The following is a 21,153-nucleotide window of genomic DNA, read 5'->3' as shown; positions in this document are numbered from 1 at the left end:
ATTCATATATCCTCCTACAGCTAGGCCTGATCCAGTGCCCTTCCTCATCCATCCTGCATCTGAGATCCAGACAATATCTAAGGATCCTTCTCTCCAACATCCGAATCCTCTCCATCTGATGAGATGATATGGAGAACCATATCGGGAATCCGTATGACATCGACGGACGCACAATCTGTCTATATATGGCCAGTTTAACCCTCCGGCTCAGGCCTCCCCTTCCCGCGAGGGCACTGTACAATGCCTGGAAAGCCACCCTACCCTTCGCCATGACATGGTCCACATGACGCGTATAGGTCATGTCCTCTTGAAATACAATGCCCAGGTACTTCAGGACCCTTGCATTAGCAATCACCTCCCCTCCGATGGTCACCCTAGGTATATATCCCCTAGTGTTCTTGAATATCCGCTTCTTGATGCCCTTGAACATAATCGTTCTGCACTTCTCCACGTTGAGCGAGAGTCTCCATCTGTCGAAATAAATCCTGAGGGTCTCCAGGTACCTGGTCAAATTCCTCTCAGCTATCCTCGCGCTGGCATGAGTGGACGCCACCATTATGTCGTCCGCATACATTAGCAGAAGTTCCCCTCCCTGTGGGAGAGGAATATCTGCTAAGTATATGTTGTACAGTACAGGGCCCAGCACCGAGCCCTGTGGTACCCCCGCCATCACGGCCCTCGTATCAGACCTAACGGTCCCTAAGGCCACAGCAAATGATCTGCCTCTGAGGTACTCCCCCACCAAGGCAACAACATACCGATCGAAACCGAATGTCCTCATCTTCTCTACAATACCCATCTGCCACACGGTATCGAAGGCCTTCTGGAAATCCAAGCTGACGGCTATGGTAGCACAGCGGTCGTTCAACCTTCTTGTCACCCTGTCCGTCAGGGTCATCAGTGCATGTACCGTCGAGGTCTGCCTTCTAAAACCAAATTGGCAATCGCCAAGAACAGCCTCCGTATCGAGATGTTCGTTCAGCCTCTCCAGAATCACTATCTCAAACAGCTTCCCCACGTTCGATAGAAGCGAGATTGGCCTATATCCACCTGGGTCAGTGGGATCCTTGCCCAGTTTAGGTACTGCGACAACCTTGGACACCTTCCACTCCTTAGGGAAATATCCAACATTTAATGAGTGGTTGAATATTAGGGTCAGGGCAGACCATGCCCCTCTGCCAGCCCTCTTCAGAACAAAATTCGGGATTCCGTCTTCTCCACAACTCTTTTTGTTATTTAGCCTCTTGAGATAGGCTCCTATTTCCTCCACTTTGACCAGCCGTAACGGTACTGCGGTCGATCCCGGGATCACTGTCCCATCTGCAAAATAGTCTGTGCCAAAATCCACCATAGGTGCCAAGGGCTCTTCATCGTCATCAGGGGCGTATCCGGCTACAGCAGTCCCCTGTATTCTCGCAAATTCACTAGCTAGTATCTCGGCCTTTTCTCGATCGGCCACAGCTCTCCTGCCACCCGAGTCCACCAAGTCATCGATTCCCCTTCTCCTTAGGGCACCACTCAGCCCCTTCACCTTTCTGTACATGTCCTTGTCTGCGGAGATGGCCTGCAGCCTTCGAAGGTAATACTCCTCTTCAAACCTTGCTATCCGCTCGCCAATCAGTTTATTCATCCTCTTGATAATAGCCTTCGCAGTGGTGTAGCCTTGCGGGTCAAGAGTCCTATGTACTCTCCTCCTGAGCGTCTTCTTTTGGCGGATCAAATCCAAAATGTCGGGCGGCAGTTCCGGCAACCCATCTCTCTTTGGCGTAACCTTCCTAATGGTCTCTACCATGGTCTGATTAATAGCAGATGAAAGCTTTCCAACTGCCTCATCTATCTCAGCCGGCAACACATTGCGATCCCTAGGGAGCAATTCCGATCCAAGCCTCTCGGCCAGTTTCCGATTGAAGGCCCTGACATCCATCCTATTGAAATCATAGACCTCCACCCTCTCTCCAGCCCGCAACCCAATAGTTGTGGCCTCTAACACCACCGCCTTATGATCGGATTCAAAATCCACGATCCTCAGTCCACCCCTCCTCATGGCACCCTCTGTAGGTCGAATACCCACAGTAGTCAGAATCATGTCTATATACGACCCTGTCCCCATCGCACACCTTGTCGGCCCAACCGTAGGTCTAACCAGCAAAGACGGGCACGACAGCAGCCACTCGTAGAGCGCCCTCCCCCTTGTGTTCATCTGGACCCCACCCCATGAGCCATGCTTGGCATTAAGATCTGCGCCTATGACCGCCTCATCAGTCCCAATGACTGCCTCGACCGCATCGAGGCTTCCCACTCCCAGCGCCTCAGTCGGCCGTAAGTACAACGACATGGCAACGACGCTCCTGCCCCCGGTCCCTTTGATCCTGACTACTGTAGCCTCGACGTTTCCGAAATCCGACGCAAGCCTCTCCCCACTCAACCTGTCCGTCAAGCATATCGCCGTACCACCACCGGCGCTGCCCCCTCTCCGATCCTGCCTAAAGACCGTATAGCCCTGCAGACCATATGTGTGCCTAGCTGATAACTTCGTCTCGGCTATCAGTAGTACATCAGGTCTGTGCTCCCTCACAAACAGCTCCAAGTAGTGTCTCTTCTGGCGAGACACTAAGGAATTCACATTCAAGAAAATACACTTCAAACTAGTCATAGAGTCTCAGGCTAAGAAGCAGACCGAAAACGCCCTGCAATCTCTCATCATCATTCGTATATCGCCTGTATGTGTCGACAAACCCATTCACTTTCCTCATGCACGTGACAAAGTCCTTTCCTATGAGCCTCTTCAGCTCCCCATCAAACCAGCCCATCGCGGCTCCTACCTGCCCAGACGCTTCCCTAGACACCGGTACCGCATCCACCCTAGTCCGTAAACCGGCCGACTCAGCCATCCCTACAGCGCCAGCGAAGGTCCTACCCTGCTGCACAAAACTAGGCGCCACCGCCTCTCTCCGGGGCCCCACCGCTCTATTCACATTATTCGCCCTCGCAAACGACTTCCTCTCCTCCATCTCCCTAAGGAGACTTATCCTCTTTGGACACTCCTTTGAACTGGCCACGTGGCCATCCACCCCGCAATTAACACAGTGAACCTGCCGACCTATTCTCCTCACTATCTCCCCGGTCACAGGGTCCTTCTCCAAAGTCTCCTGACAATTCTGCTCTCTATTCGGGACCTCGCATTTCCCGGCCCCATGCGACTGGCCGCACTTGACGCATCTGTACGGCATTCTACAATTAGTGGACACATGCCCGAACCTCTGGCAATTATGGCACTGAACCAGACCCTTCCTCTTGTGGGTCTCAACCCTGACCCTGCAGTTCAACAGATACCTAAGCCTCCGAAAAGCCTTTATATCAGCACTCTTGTCCAATTGGACTACCCATCGGTCACCCCTCAGCTTGACCACATTCCTCAGACCCAGCTCCGGCATATTCTCATTAATATACCCCTCTAAATCCTCCTTGTCAAACGTGTCCGACAACCCCTTTATAATAACCGAAACCGGTTTTAACTCCCTAGGCGTAAAGGTGAAATGAGAGACCCCCCTTTCCTCCAAAAACTTCCTAATCACCTCATGGTCCCCATTCGTATTCAATTTAAGATTTATCAAGTTCTTATTAACAATATGCAGTGAAAAAAGATTATGTCCTAATCTCTCCTTAACATTACTTATCAATACCTTCGAATTGGAATTATATATTTTTATGACGGGTGGGCTGGCCTTACCTTTCGATCCTGTTGACGTTGTCGGTCCCTTTGTTGTTGAATTAATTTGGCCTCTCTCATGATCCATGGCTTCCTTCTCAGTATTTCTCTGCAGTTGTTGTTGTTGCTGCCCTGGCTGTTTTGGCACTGCTCCTTTGTTGGCTGGTAATGTGGCCTGCTGCCCTGCTATATCTACATTCATGTCCATATCGATTTCATGGTCGATTTCTAGGCTCCACTCTGTTGCTGTTATATGATGTGCTGTCGGCATGACATCGGCTTTTGTGATAGTTCTAGTCGGGTTGTTGACGACTTCCGTTGTTTTTGTAGTTTTGCCGAGGGGGTTGGCTGCTTCGGCATTTATATTCGTTTTTGCCATTGTTGTCGTTTGGCAATAGTTCACATTATTTGGCGGTTGGAGATTGATGTTGGCGTCTCCACCGGCCAATTTTGATGTTAATTGATTGTTTACCATCATAAGCTCATTTATTTTCTGGAGGGCTATCTGATGATCATTTTTTAATTGCTCTAGTTGTCTCGTGAGCTCTATTATTGCTGCATCGGCTTTCAATTTTTTGAAATCCCTGTCGCCGGAATTTCCCGATCTGTTTTTCTTTCTCTTCGTGGATTCACGACTCTGAACCACCTGGAAACCATCGGCTGTTAAAAATTCTTCTTCGGCAACATTGGCGTTGAGAGTACCATTAATGCTCGGGTTTCTATTGTTCATAGAATTGACTACTATGCGATTCTCATCGTCTGGGGTGCCAATAGCACCACCACTGTTATCACTCATGATGCACTTCAAGACTTCGTAATACTACGAAAGTTAACTTCTTTTGCACTTCGTATAAGTTCACTTCTAACACTTGATGTTTACACTTCGAGCGCTGCTCTTGTAATTCTGTAATGTGTTGTTCTGTGTTTGATGGCTTACTCGGAATATTTAAACCATTTCATGCACAAGATATTCAGGTAGACGAAAACAGTCGCTATGTTTACGAAAACAACCCTCTAAATTTAGCTACACGTTGGATCCGAAAGTATAAATACTGCAGTTCATGCTGCGAACTAATATCATTTGTGTTTCAGTGCTAAGTGAAGTGAATTAAAAAAAAATAACTAAAAATGTCTGGTCGTGGTAAAGGTGGCAAAGTTAAGGGAAAGGCAAAGTCCCGTTCCAACCGTGCTGGTCTTCAATTCCCCGTCGGTCGTATCCATCGTTTGTTGCGCAAAGGCAACTATGCTGAACGTGTTGGTGCCGGAGCTCCAGTTTACTTGGCTGCTGTCATGGAGTATTTGGCCGCTGAAGTTCTTGAATTGGCTGGCAACGCTGCTCGTGACAACAAGAAGACAAGAATTATCCCCCGTCACTTGCAATTGGCTATCCGTAATGACGAAGAATTGAACAAATTGCTGTCCGGTGTCACCATTGCTCAAGGTGGTGTATTGCCAAACATTCAAGCTGTTCTCTTGCCCAAGAAGACCGAAAAGAAGGCTTAAATTATCTACGAGCATCAAAGAAAAAATGTAAATACAGGCCATCGTATAAATCAACAACAACAATCCGTCCTTTTCAGGACGACAAAAATTTTTTTAAAAGAGAAAAAACTATATCAAACCTTATTTTATCAAGAAAATTTACTTAAAAAATAGTTTTAAATAATAAATAAAATTTTAATTGTAGTTAAATTTAAAAAATATTTTTTGGTCGATTTTTTTTCAGTGGATTTGGTAATTTGCTAGCAATTTCGTTATTCGAAATTTCCTTAAACAATCCTGTTTTAGGCGTAAATACAAAAAAAATCTGCCATCTATTGTTTATAGGTAAACATTTTCAAATATGTTTACATCTTATCGACTATTGCAGGTCTTTTAATATACATGTCATAATTATCAGTTATCAATTATCATGCATCAACATTTCGCCTTTTTGCATACATTAACATAATAAGAATTTAGTTTTATCGACCCTACTCAAGATTATCGGCATTTAATAGGATCAATGTTACCATTAGGGTACTGTAAAAACTATTTATTTTACATTTGAATATCACATGGTAATCATTGTTCATTTTCTGATGCTGAAAAAAATTGGCATATGTAATAACAAAACATCGAAACGAAGTATCTACGATCGTCCCTCTTCGTACATTTGTGACAAAGTTAGCAGCTCCAAGCAAAGGAAACATTTAATGGTAGTATATGCGTGCATTTTGGTATCTGTGTGTATGTATGCTTTTTAGTGTTGTATACCATCGTTTCATCGTATTGTTCTAATGGCGTCGGTTTTAGTTTCGTCATGTATGTATGTATATTATAGAAGCTACATTTTGGCCGACGGCAAATTGAAAAATGGTAATATTTATTTTCAAATAAATTTTATGTATTTTTTTTTAGTAAAAATTTATAACAAGATATATCTCTTTTTAAATATGTTTTGTGGTCCTGAAAAGGACCGATTGTTTTAGTTTTAAAGTTCTTAAAATTTTCTCCAAAATAGCGTCAAGATAATGTTTAACCGCCGAAACCGTACAAAGTGCGGCCTTGTCTCTTCAAAGCGTAGACGACATCCATAGCGGTGACGGTTTTACGCTTAGCGTGTTCAGTGTAGGTGACAGCATCACGAATAACGTTTTCCAAAAACACCTTCAGGACACCACGGGTTTCTTCGTAAATCAATCCAGAGATACGCTTTACACCGCCACGACGAGCCAAACGTCTGATTGCAGGCTTGGTGATACCTTGGATGTTATCACGCAACACTTTACGATGACGTTTAGCGCCACCTTTTCCCAAGCCTTTGCCACCTTTACCACGACCAGTCATTTTTTCACTTTTTAAATTAAATTCACTTCACAAGTTATGCACAAGAACTAATACTTACCATGCTGCGATACCTCATATTTATACAAAATCCGCTCTGAATTTACTACATACACATACGCTTCGATCTATCTTCGGGGTTGTTCGTATACACTTCGTGTGTACAGATACAAATGTTGAAGCATATACGCAGCACACACCCTTATTGGAAACTGTAGCCCGCCAAATTTTTTCTATAAATATCGGGAATCGCTCCGTAAGGCAACTATTACAGTGTTAACAGTGTTTGTGTGCATATCGTGAAGTGAACTAAAAACCTCTAGTGAAAAATGGCTCGTACTAAGCAAACTGCCCGTAAATCTACTGGTGGCAAAGCCCCTCGTAAGCAATTGGCTACCAAAGCTGCTCGTAAGAGCGCACCAGCCACCGGTGGTGTTAAGAAGCCACATCGTTTCCGCCCTGGTACCGTTGCTTTGCGTGAAATCCGTCGCTACCAGAAGAGTACTGAGTTGTTGATCCGCAAATTGCCTTTCCAACGTTTGGTTCGTGAAATTGCCCAAGATTTCAAGACTGACTTGCGTTTCCAGAGCTCTGCTGTCATGGCCTTGCAAGAAGCTAGCGAAGCCTACTTGGTCGGTCTCTTCGAAGATACCAACTTGTGTGCCATCCATGCCAAGCGTGTCACCATCATGCCCAAGGATATCCAATTGGCCAGACGTATTCGTGGAGAACGTGCTTAAATTATTGACATTTTAAAAGCCAACTTTTTTTTACAAAAACAATCGGTCCTTTTCAGGACCACAATATTTTTATAAAAAAGAGAAAAAAATTTATTCAAAACTTACACCTTTTTATTTTTATTAAAATAAATAAATATAGTCTTTTTTTGGGGATGGAAAAATACACTATTTATATTAAAAAAATTTTTTTCTTTTCTATGCGTTTTACTTTTGGTAATATTGGGTTTCAAAACATGGAGCGAAATCAAAAACTTTTTTTTAAAAAAAAATTATTTAATTTACTTTTTATGTTAAATTGAAAATTTTTATTTTCTATTAGCAACAGTATATTTGCTGTTATTCTTTTTGCAAAATTTGATTTTTCGTAGTAGCTACATAACAAGAATGAATGAAGATAAAAACAGGCAGGCCAATACATTCGAGAGAATTTTAACCTTAAATAGATAATTTAGATACATTGAATATAAATTTTTTCTGTATTTTTTATTATTTTTAAACAAATGATATTTTTTGCTATTCTAAAAACTGTTTTAAAAAGAATAAAATAGTATTTTAATATTTTAAATTATTAAAGGGAAATAGATTTCGTTCGGTATGCAACTGTTCTACATTTGCTTGCTTAGACAAGGGCATTTTTGAATTTGTGTTTAATTTCCAAAAAAAAATTATATATTTTTTTAAATTTGTGATTGCAACAATACATTGTTTAGAATTTACATTTTTAAATTTTTTATTTAGTTTCAAGTCCACTTTATATAGAAAAAAATATTTTATAATAAATGCAATAGAGCTCACCGCACATTTTGCATAGCCAACGACGTTGGTATAACATAGCATCGTAATATTTTAGACTTTTCGTAACAAACGTACACTTTTTACAAATTATGTAACATTTTAATAGAAATCTATCATTTCTATAATATTTTATGATAAAATTTTCCTAAAACATTTTTACATTAGAGCTTTCAAATTAATTTGCAGAAAAACTTTTATTCATGGAAAATACGCCAATATGGTGAATTCAACTGTCATAGACTACATAATAAAATCGATTATTTCACTATGAAAATCATCCAAATTTTCACTTTTTTTTACACTTCTTTCAAGAAAACATATCAAGATTCCATACTAAATTTTTATAAAAACCAATTTTCAATAAAAATTGGAAAATTTTTATAATTTAGTTACAATTTTATCATAACATTTTTATAAACTTTCAACTCAAACCCTTATAACTCGGTAACGCTTAAAGATAATTAACTCGGATTTTCTTTAATGATTAGCTGGATATCTCTACTAGAAGAATTGTATAAAAAATAAAAAGAAATTGTTACTATCTCATCGTAAAATGAATAATTCTGTGAAAACTTTTGTAAAAATTTTTATTCGCTTCCACACAACGTTTCGCAAAATTTCGTAGTTGACTACTATGTACTTCTCATAATTTCGATGTACCCAGCCATCACTAATCTAAAGGTTGAAACCATATTTTCAACCAATCAGCGTACACCAGTAGTGAGTGTATATTTACAAAGTGTTAAAGTGTGTTTAAAAAGAAAAATATAAGTGAAATCATGTCTGACGCCGCCGTTGTTGAAGCCACCGCATCTCCAGTCGCCGCTGTTGAGAAAAAGGCACCTAAGAAAGCCGCTGCCAAGGCAAAGAAACCCTCTGCTGCCCCAAGCCATCCACCAACCCAACAAATGGTCGATGCTGCCATCAAAACATTGAAAGAACGTGGTGGTTCCTCATTGCCTGCCATCAAGAAATACTTGGCCAGCACATACAAAGTTGATGCTGTAAAATTGGCCCCATTCATCAAGAAGTACTTGAAGAGCGCTGTTGCTAGTGGAAAATTGATCCAAACTAAAGGTAAGGGTGCCTCCGGTTCATTCAAATTGTCCCCATCTGCCTCGAAGGAACCTAAAGCAAAGAGCGCTGAAAAGAAGAAGAAGGTCCCAGCCGGTGATAAGAAAAAGAAGGCAGCAGCACCCAAAAAGGCAGCCGGTGAAAAGAAAGCCGCTGCAAAGAAGCCTTCCGCTGCTAAAAAGACCGCCGAGAAGAAGAAGACCGAAAAGGCCAAGGCTAAAACTGCCAAAAAGACAGGTACAGTTAAAGCTAAACCCGCAAAAACAGCCGCCAAAGCATCAGCCACTAAACCAAAGGCACCCAAGGCAAAAACCACCGCTGCCAAGCCCAAAAAGGCTGCCGCAGCAAAGAAGCCAGCTGCCAAGAAGACCGCCGCTAAGAAGTAATTTTTCCATGCAAAATTACTTATCATGTCAAAATGATTATTTTCGATATTCGAAAGCAGTATATCTAACAGCCCTTTTCAGGGCTACAAAAAAATTTTTAAAAAGAGACCAAATTTAACTCAAACAATTTTTTAATTACCTAATAAATACTATGTTAATTTTAAGGGAAAAGCTAATCACAGCCCTTTTCGTAGCTGTAAAACATCTGTTGAAATCTTTTAATACCATTGTTACCTAATATGGGAATACATTACCCTTTAAGGAAATTTAAGTAATCACATGTTAAATGGGATTTTTTCCGCAACTGGATTAACTGTTTCACTTAGGGTCATAAACCAAAGCAATTACTAAGAACTATGAAAATCAGTTAATGTTAAAGAAAATCTCATTTAGCATACCTAACCAATAAGAGAGTGGCGTACAATATTCCCTTCAAAAATCGCACTTAGCATACCTATTTCATTCTTTACGAGCATACCTACCCATAGATCTCGCGTACAAACGCATAAGTCCACATATACATCTCTACACCATTTCACGCTAACATACTAGTATACATCCCTAAAAAATTTAGTATCAACACACACGCTCACATATACTCGAACATCAATACAACGTTGCATACCGAGTGTTTGAGCATAAGAGCAATATGTGTTGATCATATTACTGTAGATGTAGATGGTGCTAAGCAAGGAGGGCAATATTAGAGTATGGGTAGTATACATATTTTATTTTAAAAAAGTAATAAGGGCAATGTGAGGGTGAGTGGTAGATATATTTTTTCTTTAAATTTGTAAATATAAATTAATTTTAGTTGAATAACGAATTAAGTCTCTTTTTTAATTTATTTTGTGGCCCTGAAAAGGGCCTTTGATGTTGTAGGGAAAATATTGTACGACGAAATAAGTATGCCATTTACTTGGAGCTGGTGTACTTAGTAACGGCTTTGGTACCTTCACTGACAGCGTGCTTAGCCAACTCACCGGGCAATAATAGACGGACGGCAGTTTGGATTTCCCGACTGGTGATGGTGGAACGCTTGTTGTAGTGAGCCAAACGGGAGGCTTCGGCGGCGATACGTTCAAAGATATCGTTGACGAAACTGTTCATGATGCTCATGGCCTTTGAGGAGATACCAGTATCGGGATGGACTTGCTTCAACACTTTGTAAATGTAGATAGCATAACTCTCCTTACGCTTGGTGCGTCTCTTGGTCTTGTCACCCTTAGTGATGTTCTTTTGGGCTTTGCCGGCCTTCTTTGCTGCTTTACCACTGGCTTTTGGAGGCATTTTCACTTGGTTTTTTTTTTAAGTCACACAAACACTTTTAACACTGTTCACGATTTTGTGTGTTTGATGGCTTACTCGGAATATTTAAACCATTTCATGCACAAGATATTCAGGTAGACGAAAACAGTCGCTATGTTTACGAAAACAACCCTCTAAATTTAGCTACACGTTGGATCCGAAAGTATAAATACTGCAGTTCATGCTGCGAACTAATATCATTTGTGTTTCAGTGCTAAGTGAAGTGAATTAAAAAAAAATAACTAAAAATGTCTGGTCGTGGTAAAGGTGGCAAAGTTAAGGGAAAGGCAAAGTCCCGTTCCAACCGTGCTGGTCTTCAATTCCCCGTCGGTCGTATCCATCGTTTGTTGCGCAAAGGCAACTATGCTGAACGTGTTGGTGCCGGAGCTCCAGTTTACTTGGCTGCTGTCATGGAGTATTTGGCCGCTGAAGTTCTTGAATTGGCTGGCAACGCTGCTCGTGACAACAAGAAGACAAGAATTATCCCCCGTCACTTGCAATTGGCTATCCGTAATGACGAAGAATTGAACAAATTGCTGTCCGGTGTCACCATTGCTCAAGGTGGTGTATTGCCAAACATTCAAGCTGTTCTCTTGCCCAAGAAGACCGAAAAGAAGGCTTAAATTATCTACGAGCATCAAAGAAAAAATGTAAATACAGGCCATCGTATAAATCAACAACAACAATCCGTCCTTTTCAGGACGACAAAAATTTTTTTAAAAGAGAAAAAACTATATCAAACCTTATTTTATCAAGAAAATTTACTTAAAAAATAGTTTTAAATAATAAATAAAATTTTAATTGTAGTTAAATTTAAAAAATATTTTTTGGTCGATTTTTTTTCAGTGGATTTGGTAATTTGCTAGCAATTTCGTTATTCGAAATTTCCTTAAACAATCCTGTTTTAGGCGTAAATACAAAAAAAATCTGCCATCTATTGTTTATAGGTAAACATTTTCAAATATGTTTACATCTTATCGACTATTGCAGGTCTTTTAATATACATGTCATAATTATCAGTTATCAATTATCATGCATCAACATTTCGCCTTTTTGCATACATTAACATAATAAGAATTTAGTTTTATCGACCCTACTCAAGATTATCGGCATTTAATAGGATCAATGTTACCATTAGGGTACTGTAAAAACTATTTATTTTACATTTGAATATCACATGGTAATCATTGTTCATTTTCTGATGCTGAAAAAAATTGGCATATGTAATAACAAAACATCGAAACGAAGTATCTACGATCGTCCCTCTTCGTACATTTGTGACAAAGTTAGCAGCTCCAAGCAAAGGAAACATTTAATGGTAGTATATGCGTGCATTTTGGTATCTGTGTGTATGTATGCTTTTTAGTGTTGTATACCATCGTTTCATCGTATTGTTCTAATGGCGTCGGTTTTAGTTTCGTCATGTATGTATGTATATTATAGAAGCTACATTTTGGCCGACGGCAAATTGAAAAATGGTAATATTTATTTTCAAATAAATTTTATGTATTTTTTTTTAGTAAAAATTTATAACAAGATATATCTCTTTTTAAATATGTTTTGTGGTCCTGAAAAGGACCGATTGTTTTAGTTTTAAAGTTCTTAAAATTTTCTCCAAAATAGCGTCAAGATAATGTTTAACCGCCGAAACCGTACAAAGTGCGGCCTTGTCTCTTCAAAGCGTAGACGACATCCATAGCGGTGACGGTTTTACGCTTAGCGTGTTCAGTGTAGGTGACAGCATCACGAATAACGTTTTCCAAAAACACCTTCAGGACACCACGGGTTTCTTCGTAAATCAATCCAGAGATACGCTTTACACCGCCACGACGAGCCAAACGTCTGATTGCAGGCTTGGTGATACCTTGGATGTTATCACGCAACACTTTACGATGACGTTTAGCGCCACCTTTTCCCAAGCCTTTGCCACCTTTACCACGACCAGTCATTTTTTCACTTTTTAAATTAAATTCACTTCACAAGTTATGCACAAGAACTAATACTTACCATGCTGCGATACCTCATATTTATACAAAATCCGCTCTGAATTTACTACATACACATACGCTTCGATCTATCTTCGGGGTTGTTCGTATACACTTCGTGTGTACAGATACAAATGTTGAAGCATATACGCAGCACACACCCTTATTGGAAACTGTAGCCCGCCAAATTTTTTCTATAAATATCGGGAATCGCTCCGTAAGGCAACTATTACAGTGTTAACAGTGTTTGTGTGCATATCGTGAAGTGAACTAAAAACCTCTAGTGAAAAATGGCTCGTACTAAGCAAACTGCCCGTAAATCTACTGGTGGCAAAGCCCCTCGTAAGCAATTGGCTACCAAAGCTGCTCGTAAGAGCGCACCAGCCACCGGTGGTGTTAAGAAGCCACATCGTTTCCGCCCTGGTACCGTTGCTTTGCGTGAAATCCGTCGCTACCAGAAGAGTACTGAGTTGTTGATCCGCAAATTGCCTTTCCAACGTTTGGTTCGTGAAATTGCCCAAGATTTCAAGACTGACTTGCGTTTCCAGAGCTCTGCTGTCATGGCCTTGCAAGAAGCTAGCGAAGCCTACTTGGTCGGTCTCTTCGAAGATACCAACTTGTGTGCCATCCATGCCAAGCGTGTCACCATCATGCCCAAGGATATCCAATTGGCCAGACGTATTCGTGGAGAACGTGCTTAAATTATTGACATTTTAAAAGCCAACTTTTTTTTACAAAAACAATCGGTCCTTTTCAGGACCACAATATTTTTATAAAAAAGAGAAAAAAATTTATTCAAAACTTACACCTTTTTATTTTTATTAAAATAAATAAATATAGTCTTTTTTTGGGGATGGAAAAATACACTATTTATATTAAAAAAATTTTTTTCTTTTCTATGCGTTTTACTTTTGGTAATATTGGGTTTCAAAACATGGAGCGAAATCAAAAACTTTTTTTTAAAAAAAAATTATTTAATTTACTTTTTATGTTAAATTGAAAATTTTTATTTTCTATTAGCAACAGTATATTTGCTGTTATTCTTTTTGCAAAATTTGATTTTTCGTAGTAGCTACATAACAAGAATGAATGAAGATAAAAACAGGCAGGCCAATACATTCGAGAGAATTTTAACCTTAAATAGATAATTTAGATACATTGAATATAAATTTTTTCTGTATTTTTTATTATTTTTAAACAAATGATATTTTTTGCTATTCTAAAAACTGTTTTAAAAAGAATAAAATAGTATTTTAATATTTTAAATTATTAAAGGGAAATAGATTTCGTTCGGTATGCAACTGTTCTACATTTGCTTGCTTAGACAAGGGCATTTTTGAATTTGTGTTTAATTTCCAAAAAAAAATTATATATTTTTTTAAATTTGTGATTGCAACAATACATTGTTTAGAATTTACATTTTTAAATTTTTTATTTAGTTTCAAGTCCACTTTATATAGAAAAAAATATTTTATAATAAATGCAATAGAGCTCACCGCACATTTTGCATAGCCAACGACGTTGGTATAACATAGCATCGTAATATTTTAGACTTTTCGTAACAAACGTACACTTTTTACAAATTATGTAACATTTTAATAGAAATCTATCATTTCTATAATATTTTATGATAAAATTTTCCTAAAACATTTTTACATTAGAGCTTTCAAATTAATTTGCAGAAAAACTTTTATTCATGGAAAATACGCCAATATGGTGAATTCAACTGTCATAGACTACATAATAAAATCGATTATTTCACTATGAAAATCATCCAAATTTTCACTTTTTTTTACACTTCTTTCAAGAAAACATATCAAGATTCCATACTAAATTTTTATAAAAACCAATTTTCAATAAAAATTGGAAAATTTTTATAATTTAGTTACAATTTTATCATAACATTTTTATAAACTTTCAACTCAAACCCTTATAACTCGGTAACGCTTAAAGATAATTAACTCGGATTTTCTTTAATGATTAGCTGGATATCTCTACTAGAAGAATTGTATAAAAAATAAAAAGAAATTGTTACTATCTCATCGTAAAATGAATAATTCTGTGAAAACTTTTGTAAAAATTTTTATTCGCTTCCACACAACGTTTCGCAAAATTTCGTAGTTGACTACTATGTACTTCTCATAATTTCGATGTACCCAGCCATCACTAATCTAAAGGTTGAAACCATATTTTCAACCAATCAGCGTACACCAGTAGTGAGTGTATATTTACAAAGTGTTAAAGTGTGTTTAAAAAGAAAAATATAAGTGAAATCATGTCTGACGCCGCCGTTGTTGAAGCCACCGCATCTCCAGTCGCCGCTGTTGAGAAAAAGGCACCTAAGAAAGCCGCTGCCAAGGCAAAGAAACCCTCTGCTGCCCCAAGCCATCCACCAACCCAACAAATGGTCGATGCTGCCATCAAAACATTGAAAGAACGTGGTGGTTCCTCATTGCCTGCCATCAAGAAATACTTGGCCAGCACATACAAAGTTGATGCTGTAAAATTGGCCCCATTCATCAAGAAGTACTTGAAGAGCGCTGTTGCTAGTGGAAAATTGATCCAAACTAAAGGTAAGGGTGCCTCCGGTTCATTCAAATTGTCCCCATCTGCCTCGAAGGAACCTAAAGCAAAGAGCGCTGAAAAGAAGAAGAAGGTCCCAGCCGGTGATAAGAAAAAGAAGGCAGCAGCACCCAAAAAGGCAGCCGGTGAAAAGAAAGCCGCTGCAAAGAAGCCTTCCGCTGCTAAAAAGACCGCCGAGAAGAAGAAGACCGAAAAGGCCAAGGCTAAAACTGCCAAAAAGACAGGTACAGTTAAAGCTAAACCCGCAAAAACAGCCGCCAAAGCATCAGCCACTAAACCAAAGGCACCCAAGGCAAAAACCACCGCTGCCAAGCCCAAAAAGGCTGCCGCAGCAAAGAAGCCAGCTGCCAAGAAGACCGCCGCTAAGAAGTAATTTTTCCATGCAAAATTACTTATCATGTCAAAATGATTATTTTCGATATTCGAAAGCAGTATATCTAACAGCCCTTTTCAGGGCTACAAAAAAATTTTTAAAAAGAGACCAAATTTAACTCAAACAATTTTTTAATTACCTAATAAATACTATGTTAATTTTAAGGGAAAAGCTAATCACAGCCCTTTTCGTAGCTGTAAAACATCTGTTGAAATCTTTTAATACCATTGTTACCTAATATGGGAATACATTACCCTTTAAGGAAATTTAAGTAATCACATGTTAAATGGGATTTTTTCCGCAACTGGATTAACTGTTTCACTTAGGGTCATAAACCAAAGCAATTACTAAGAACTATGAAAATCAGTTAATGTTAAAGAAAATCTCATTTAGCATACCTAACCAATAAGAGAGTGGCGTACAATATTCCCTTCAAAAATCGCACTTAGCATACCTATTTCATTCTTTACGAGCATACCTACCCATAGATCTCGCGTACAAACGCATAAGTCCACATATACATCTCTACACCATTTCACGCTAACATACTAGTATACATCCCTAAAAAATTTAGTATCAACACACACGCTCACATATACTCGAACATCAATACAACGTTGCATACCGAGTGTTTGAGCATAAGAGCAATATGTGTTGATCATATTACTGTAGATGTAGATGGTGCTAAGCAAGGAGGGCAATATTAGAGTATGGGTAGTATACATATTTTATTTTAAAAAAGTAATAAGGGCAATGTGAGGGTGAGTGGTAGATATATTTTTTCTTTAAATTTGTAAATATAAATTAATTTTAGTTGAATAACGAATTAAGTCTCTTTTTTAATTTATTTTGTGGCCCTGAAAAGGGCCTTTGATGTTGTAGGGAAAATATTGTACGACGAAATAAGTATGCCATTTACTTGGAGCTGGTGTACTTAGTAACGGCTTTGGTACCTTCACTGACAGCGTGCTTAGCCAACTCACCGGGCAATAATAGACGGACGGCAGTTTGGATTTCCCGACTGGTGATGGTGGAACGCTTGTTGTAGTGAGCCAAACGGGAGGCTTCGGCGGCGATACGTTCAAAGATATCGTTGACGAAACTGTTCATGATGCTCATGGCCTTTGAGGAGATACCAGTATCGGGATGGACTTGCTTCAACACTTTGTAAATGTAGATAGCATAACTCTCCTTACGCTTGGTGCGTCTCTTGGTCTTGTCACCCTTAGTGATGTTCTTTTGGGCTTTGCCGGCCTTCTTTGCTGCTTTACCACTGGCTTTTGGAGGCATTTTCACTTGGTTTTTTTTTTAAGTCACACAAACACTTTTAACACTGTTCACGATTTTGTGTGTTTGATGGCTTACTCGGAATATTTAAACCATTTCATGCACAAGATATTCAGGTAGACGAAAACAGTCGCTATGTTTACGAAAACAACCCTCTAAATTTAGCTACACGTTGGATCCGAAAGTATAAATACTGCAGTTCATGCTGCGAACTAATATCATTTGTGTTTCAGTGCTAAGTGAAGTGAATTAAAAAAAAATAACTAAAAATGTCTGGTCGTGGTAAAGGTGGCAAAGTTAAGGGAAAGGCAAAGTCCCGTTCCAACCGTGCTGGTCTTCAATTCCCCGTCGGTCGTATCCATCGTTTGTTGCGCAAAGGCAACTATGCTGAACGTGTTGGTGCCGGAGCTCCAGTTTACTTGGCTGCTGTCATGGAGTATTTGGCCGCTGAAGTTCTTGAATTGGCTGGCAACGCTGCTCGTGACAACAAGAAGACAAGAATTATCCCCCGTCACTTGCAATTGGCTATCCGTAATGACGAAGAATTGAACAAATTGCTGTCCGGTGTCACCATTGCTCAAGGTGGTGTATTGCCAAACATTCAAGCTGTTCTCTTGCCCAAGAAGACCGAAAAGAAGGCTTAAATTATCTACGAGCATCAAAGAAAAAATGTAAATACAGGCCATCGTATAAATCAACAACAACAATCCGTCCTTTTCAGGACGACAAAAATTTTTTTAAAAGAGAAAAAACTATATCAAACCTTATTTTATCAAGAAAATTTACTTAAAAAATAGTTTTAAATAATAAATAAAATTTTAATTGTAGTTAAATTTAAAAAATATTTTTTGGTCGATTTTTTTTCAGTGGATTTGGTAATTTGCTAGCAATTTCGTTATTCGAAATTTCCTTAAACAATCCTGTTTTAGGCGTAAATACAAAAAAAATCTGCCATCTATTGTTTATAGGTAAACATTTTCAAATATGTTTACATCTTATCGACTATTGCAGGTCTTTTAATATACATGTCATAATTATCAGTTATCAATTATCATGCATCAACATTTCGCCTTTTTGCATACATTAACATAATAAGAATTTAGTTTTATCGACCCTACTCAAGATTATCGGCATTTAATAGGATCAATGTTACCATTAGGGTACTGTAAAAACTATTTATTTTACATTTGAATATCACATGGTAATCATTGTTCATTTTCTGATGCTGAAAAAAATTGGCATATGTAATAACAAAACATCGAAACGAAGTATCTACGATCGTCCCTCTTCGTACATTTGTGACAAAGTTAGCAGCTCCAAGCAAAGGAAACATTTAATGGTAGTATATGCGTGCATTTTGGTATCTGTGTGTATGTATGCTTTTTAGTGTTGTATACCATCGTTTCATCGTATTGTTCTAATGGCGTCGGTTTTAGTTTCGTCATGTATGTATGTATATTATAGAAGCTACATTTTGGCCGACGGCAAATTGAAAAATGGTAATATTTATTTTCAAATAAATTTTATGTATTTTTTTTTAGTAAAAATTTATAACAAGATATATCTCTTTTTAAATATGTTTTGTGGTCCTGAAAAGGACCGATTGTTTTAGTTTTAAAGTTCTTAAAATTTTCTCCAAAATAGCGTCAAGATAATGTTTAACCGCCGAAACCGTACAAAGTGCGGCCTTGTCTCTTCAAAGCGTAGACGACATCCATAGCGGTGACGGTTTTACGCTTAGCGTGTTCAGTGTAGGTGACAGCATCACGAATAACGTTTTCCAAAAACACCTTCAGGACACCACGGGTTTCTTCGTAAATCAATCCAGAGATACGCTTTACACCGCCACGACGAGCCAAACGTCTGATTGCAGGCTTGGTGATACCTTGGATGTTATCACGCAACACTTTACGATGACGTTTAGCGCCACCTTTTCCCAAGCCTTTGCCACCTTTACCACGACCAGTCATTTTTTCACTTTTTAAATTAAATTCACTTCACAAGTTATGCACAAGAACTAATACTTACCATGTTTTTTTTGTTTTAAATATAACGCTTTATTTCTAAATTCATATTTGCATGTACCAGAGGCGCTTACTGATAAATTCTTAGAACTACTATCTCATTGCTAATGCGATCTTGAGTACTCTACCTTAAATTTAAAATGTACTGCGTTCTTAGGCAACAGTTACTACATACATCAAAATGAAAATTAAAATTCAAACAAAATCAAAAAGTTAGACCCAAAAAATAGATTTAAAAAAGGCCAAGGCAGCTTTCCACTTAATATATAACTTAATTCTATCAACTAACCTATACTTAATACTAACTATGTACACTATCTACAATTGTTGCAGACACCATCTTTACTGCGTAGGATCATAGACCAAGTCCCTTAGACCATAAGAGTCAGCTCTCCGATGATAGAAGAGGAGACGCCCATCAACATATAAATGCCCTGCCTCCTTGAGTGCGGGCAGAGCAGCAGTCGGAAGATGTCTTCTCCTGAGAACGAAGTCTAGGTCCACAATTCGGCACACAGAGTCTGCAACAAGTCCATTATCAAGGTCCTGGCATTTTTCTATAAAATCAAGGGCACAGCCCATAAGGAACACATCTATCCTTCGATCCCCAAACTCGTCATACACAATCCTTGACGCCGGATATCTGAAGACGCCATTCCCGTCGGCGACAGCCCTAAGGCCCAAACAACGCCATAGGACACGCCTCTCCCAGGCCCTAAACCTTTCCATCTGACACGACGTTATGTCATACCACACGGGGAATGCATGCGCCAACACCGGCCTGACCACCTGTCTATATATAAGAAGGCGAACCTCTCGAGATAGACCACCCCGCATCCGTAAAAGACTACCATATGCAAAATACGCCCTATTCGCCCTATCCAGAGCATGATCAACATGTCTCGCAAAAGTGAAACGAGAGTCGAATACCACCCCCAGGTATTTCATCGTATCCGCCACGGAGATATCCTCGCCCCCAATCGAGAGGTGGGGTCTGTATCTCCTAAAATTAGGGAACGTCACCCCCGGTCTCCCTCTTACCACCAGTGCCGAGCACTTACCCACATTCAACCTAAGTCTCCACCTCATATAGTAGTGGTGAAGTTCCTCCAAGAAGGAGTTCATCGCACCACCCACAGTAGACGCCCTTACCCCAGAAAAAGCAAGAAGTACATCATCGGCATATGCCAACAAGAGGCCACCAGGAGGCGGATCCGGAACATCGTGGACAAAAATATTAAACAAAATCGGTCCAAGTAAGGACCCCTGAGGAACTCCAGCGACCACCTGTCTCTCCGAAGAGAGTCCACTATCCACCCTCACCCTGAAGGTCCTACCCGTCAGGAAGCTCGCCACCAGTCTACAAATCCGACGATCAATCCCGATTGATCGAAGCTTGTAGATGACACCGTCATGCCAGACAGTGTCAAAGGCCTTCGCGAAGTCGAGCCCGACCGCAATCGTGCCACGTCCCCGGTTGAGACCCTCAGTCACATAATTCGCAAAAACCGCGAGTGCATGTGTGGCTGAGTGCCCCGACCGAAAGCCAAACTGGAAGTCCTTCAGGACCCCCCTATCCTCAATGAAATCTGTGATCCTAGCGAGCAGAAAGGACTCAAATAATTTGCCAAAAACAGAGAGGAGAGACACCGGCCTGTAACTGGAACAACGAGCCGGGTTGGAGCCCGGCTTCAAGATAGGAACAACCATCGCCCTCTTCCAGGCAGTCGGAAAATACCCCACGTTGAGACAATGGTTGAATAACACAACCAGAAAAGAGTGCACCACATCACCGGCCCTCTTCAATGCCACATCCGGAATCCCATCAAGTCCACACGATCTCTTCGAGGGCCTGCGGGAAATAGCCAAAGTAATCGCATCACAGTCAACAAATCCCCCATCCTTCCAGAGGGATCTGTCGTGAACAGTACGACCATCAGCCGAAAAGGAAGTGGAGAATTCCACAAGAGGGGATTCATCAATCGCCGCCTCCGCCGCCCCAGCAACAAGGTTGCGTAGGGGGACATCTATAGAATCTCCCTCAAATACGAAGGAACTCCCCA

The 21,153-nt window shown here is 39.8% G+C and overlaps 2 protein-coding genes across 2 annotated transcripts; both read left to right on the top strand.

Moving 5' to 3' along the window:
- Positions 1 to 6,864: 6,864 nt before the first annotated feature.
- LOC131995645 (histone H3-like) lies at positions 6,865 to 7,263 on the top strand (the record flags this gene model as incomplete). The annotated part of the gene is made up of 1 exon (XM_059364436.1): positions 6,865 to 7,263. A coding segment is annotated over exon 1 (399 nt), but the record flags the coding sequence as incomplete, so codon positions are not given.
- Positions 7,264 to 13,113: 5,850 nt separating this feature from the next.
- On the top strand, positions 13,114 to 13,512 carry LOC131995629 (histone H3-like; the record flags this gene model as incomplete). Its single annotated transcript, XM_059364420.1, has 1 exon — positions 13,114 to 13,512. A coding segment is annotated over exon 1 (399 nt), but the record flags the coding sequence as incomplete, so codon positions are not given.
- Between the last annotated feature and the right edge of the window lie 7,641 nt (positions 13,513 to 21,153).

This window comes from Stomoxys calcitrans, chromosome 3 (genome assembly GCF_963082655.1).
Source record: "Stomoxys calcitrans chromosome 3, idStoCalc2.1, whole genome shotgun sequence".
Taxonomy (NCBI): Eukaryota; Metazoa; Arthropoda; class Insecta; order Diptera; family Muscidae; genus Stomoxys; species Stomoxys calcitrans.
The sequence above is the reverse complement of the archived record's forward strand: the minus strand, read 5'-3'. Positions and strand labels throughout refer to the sequence as shown.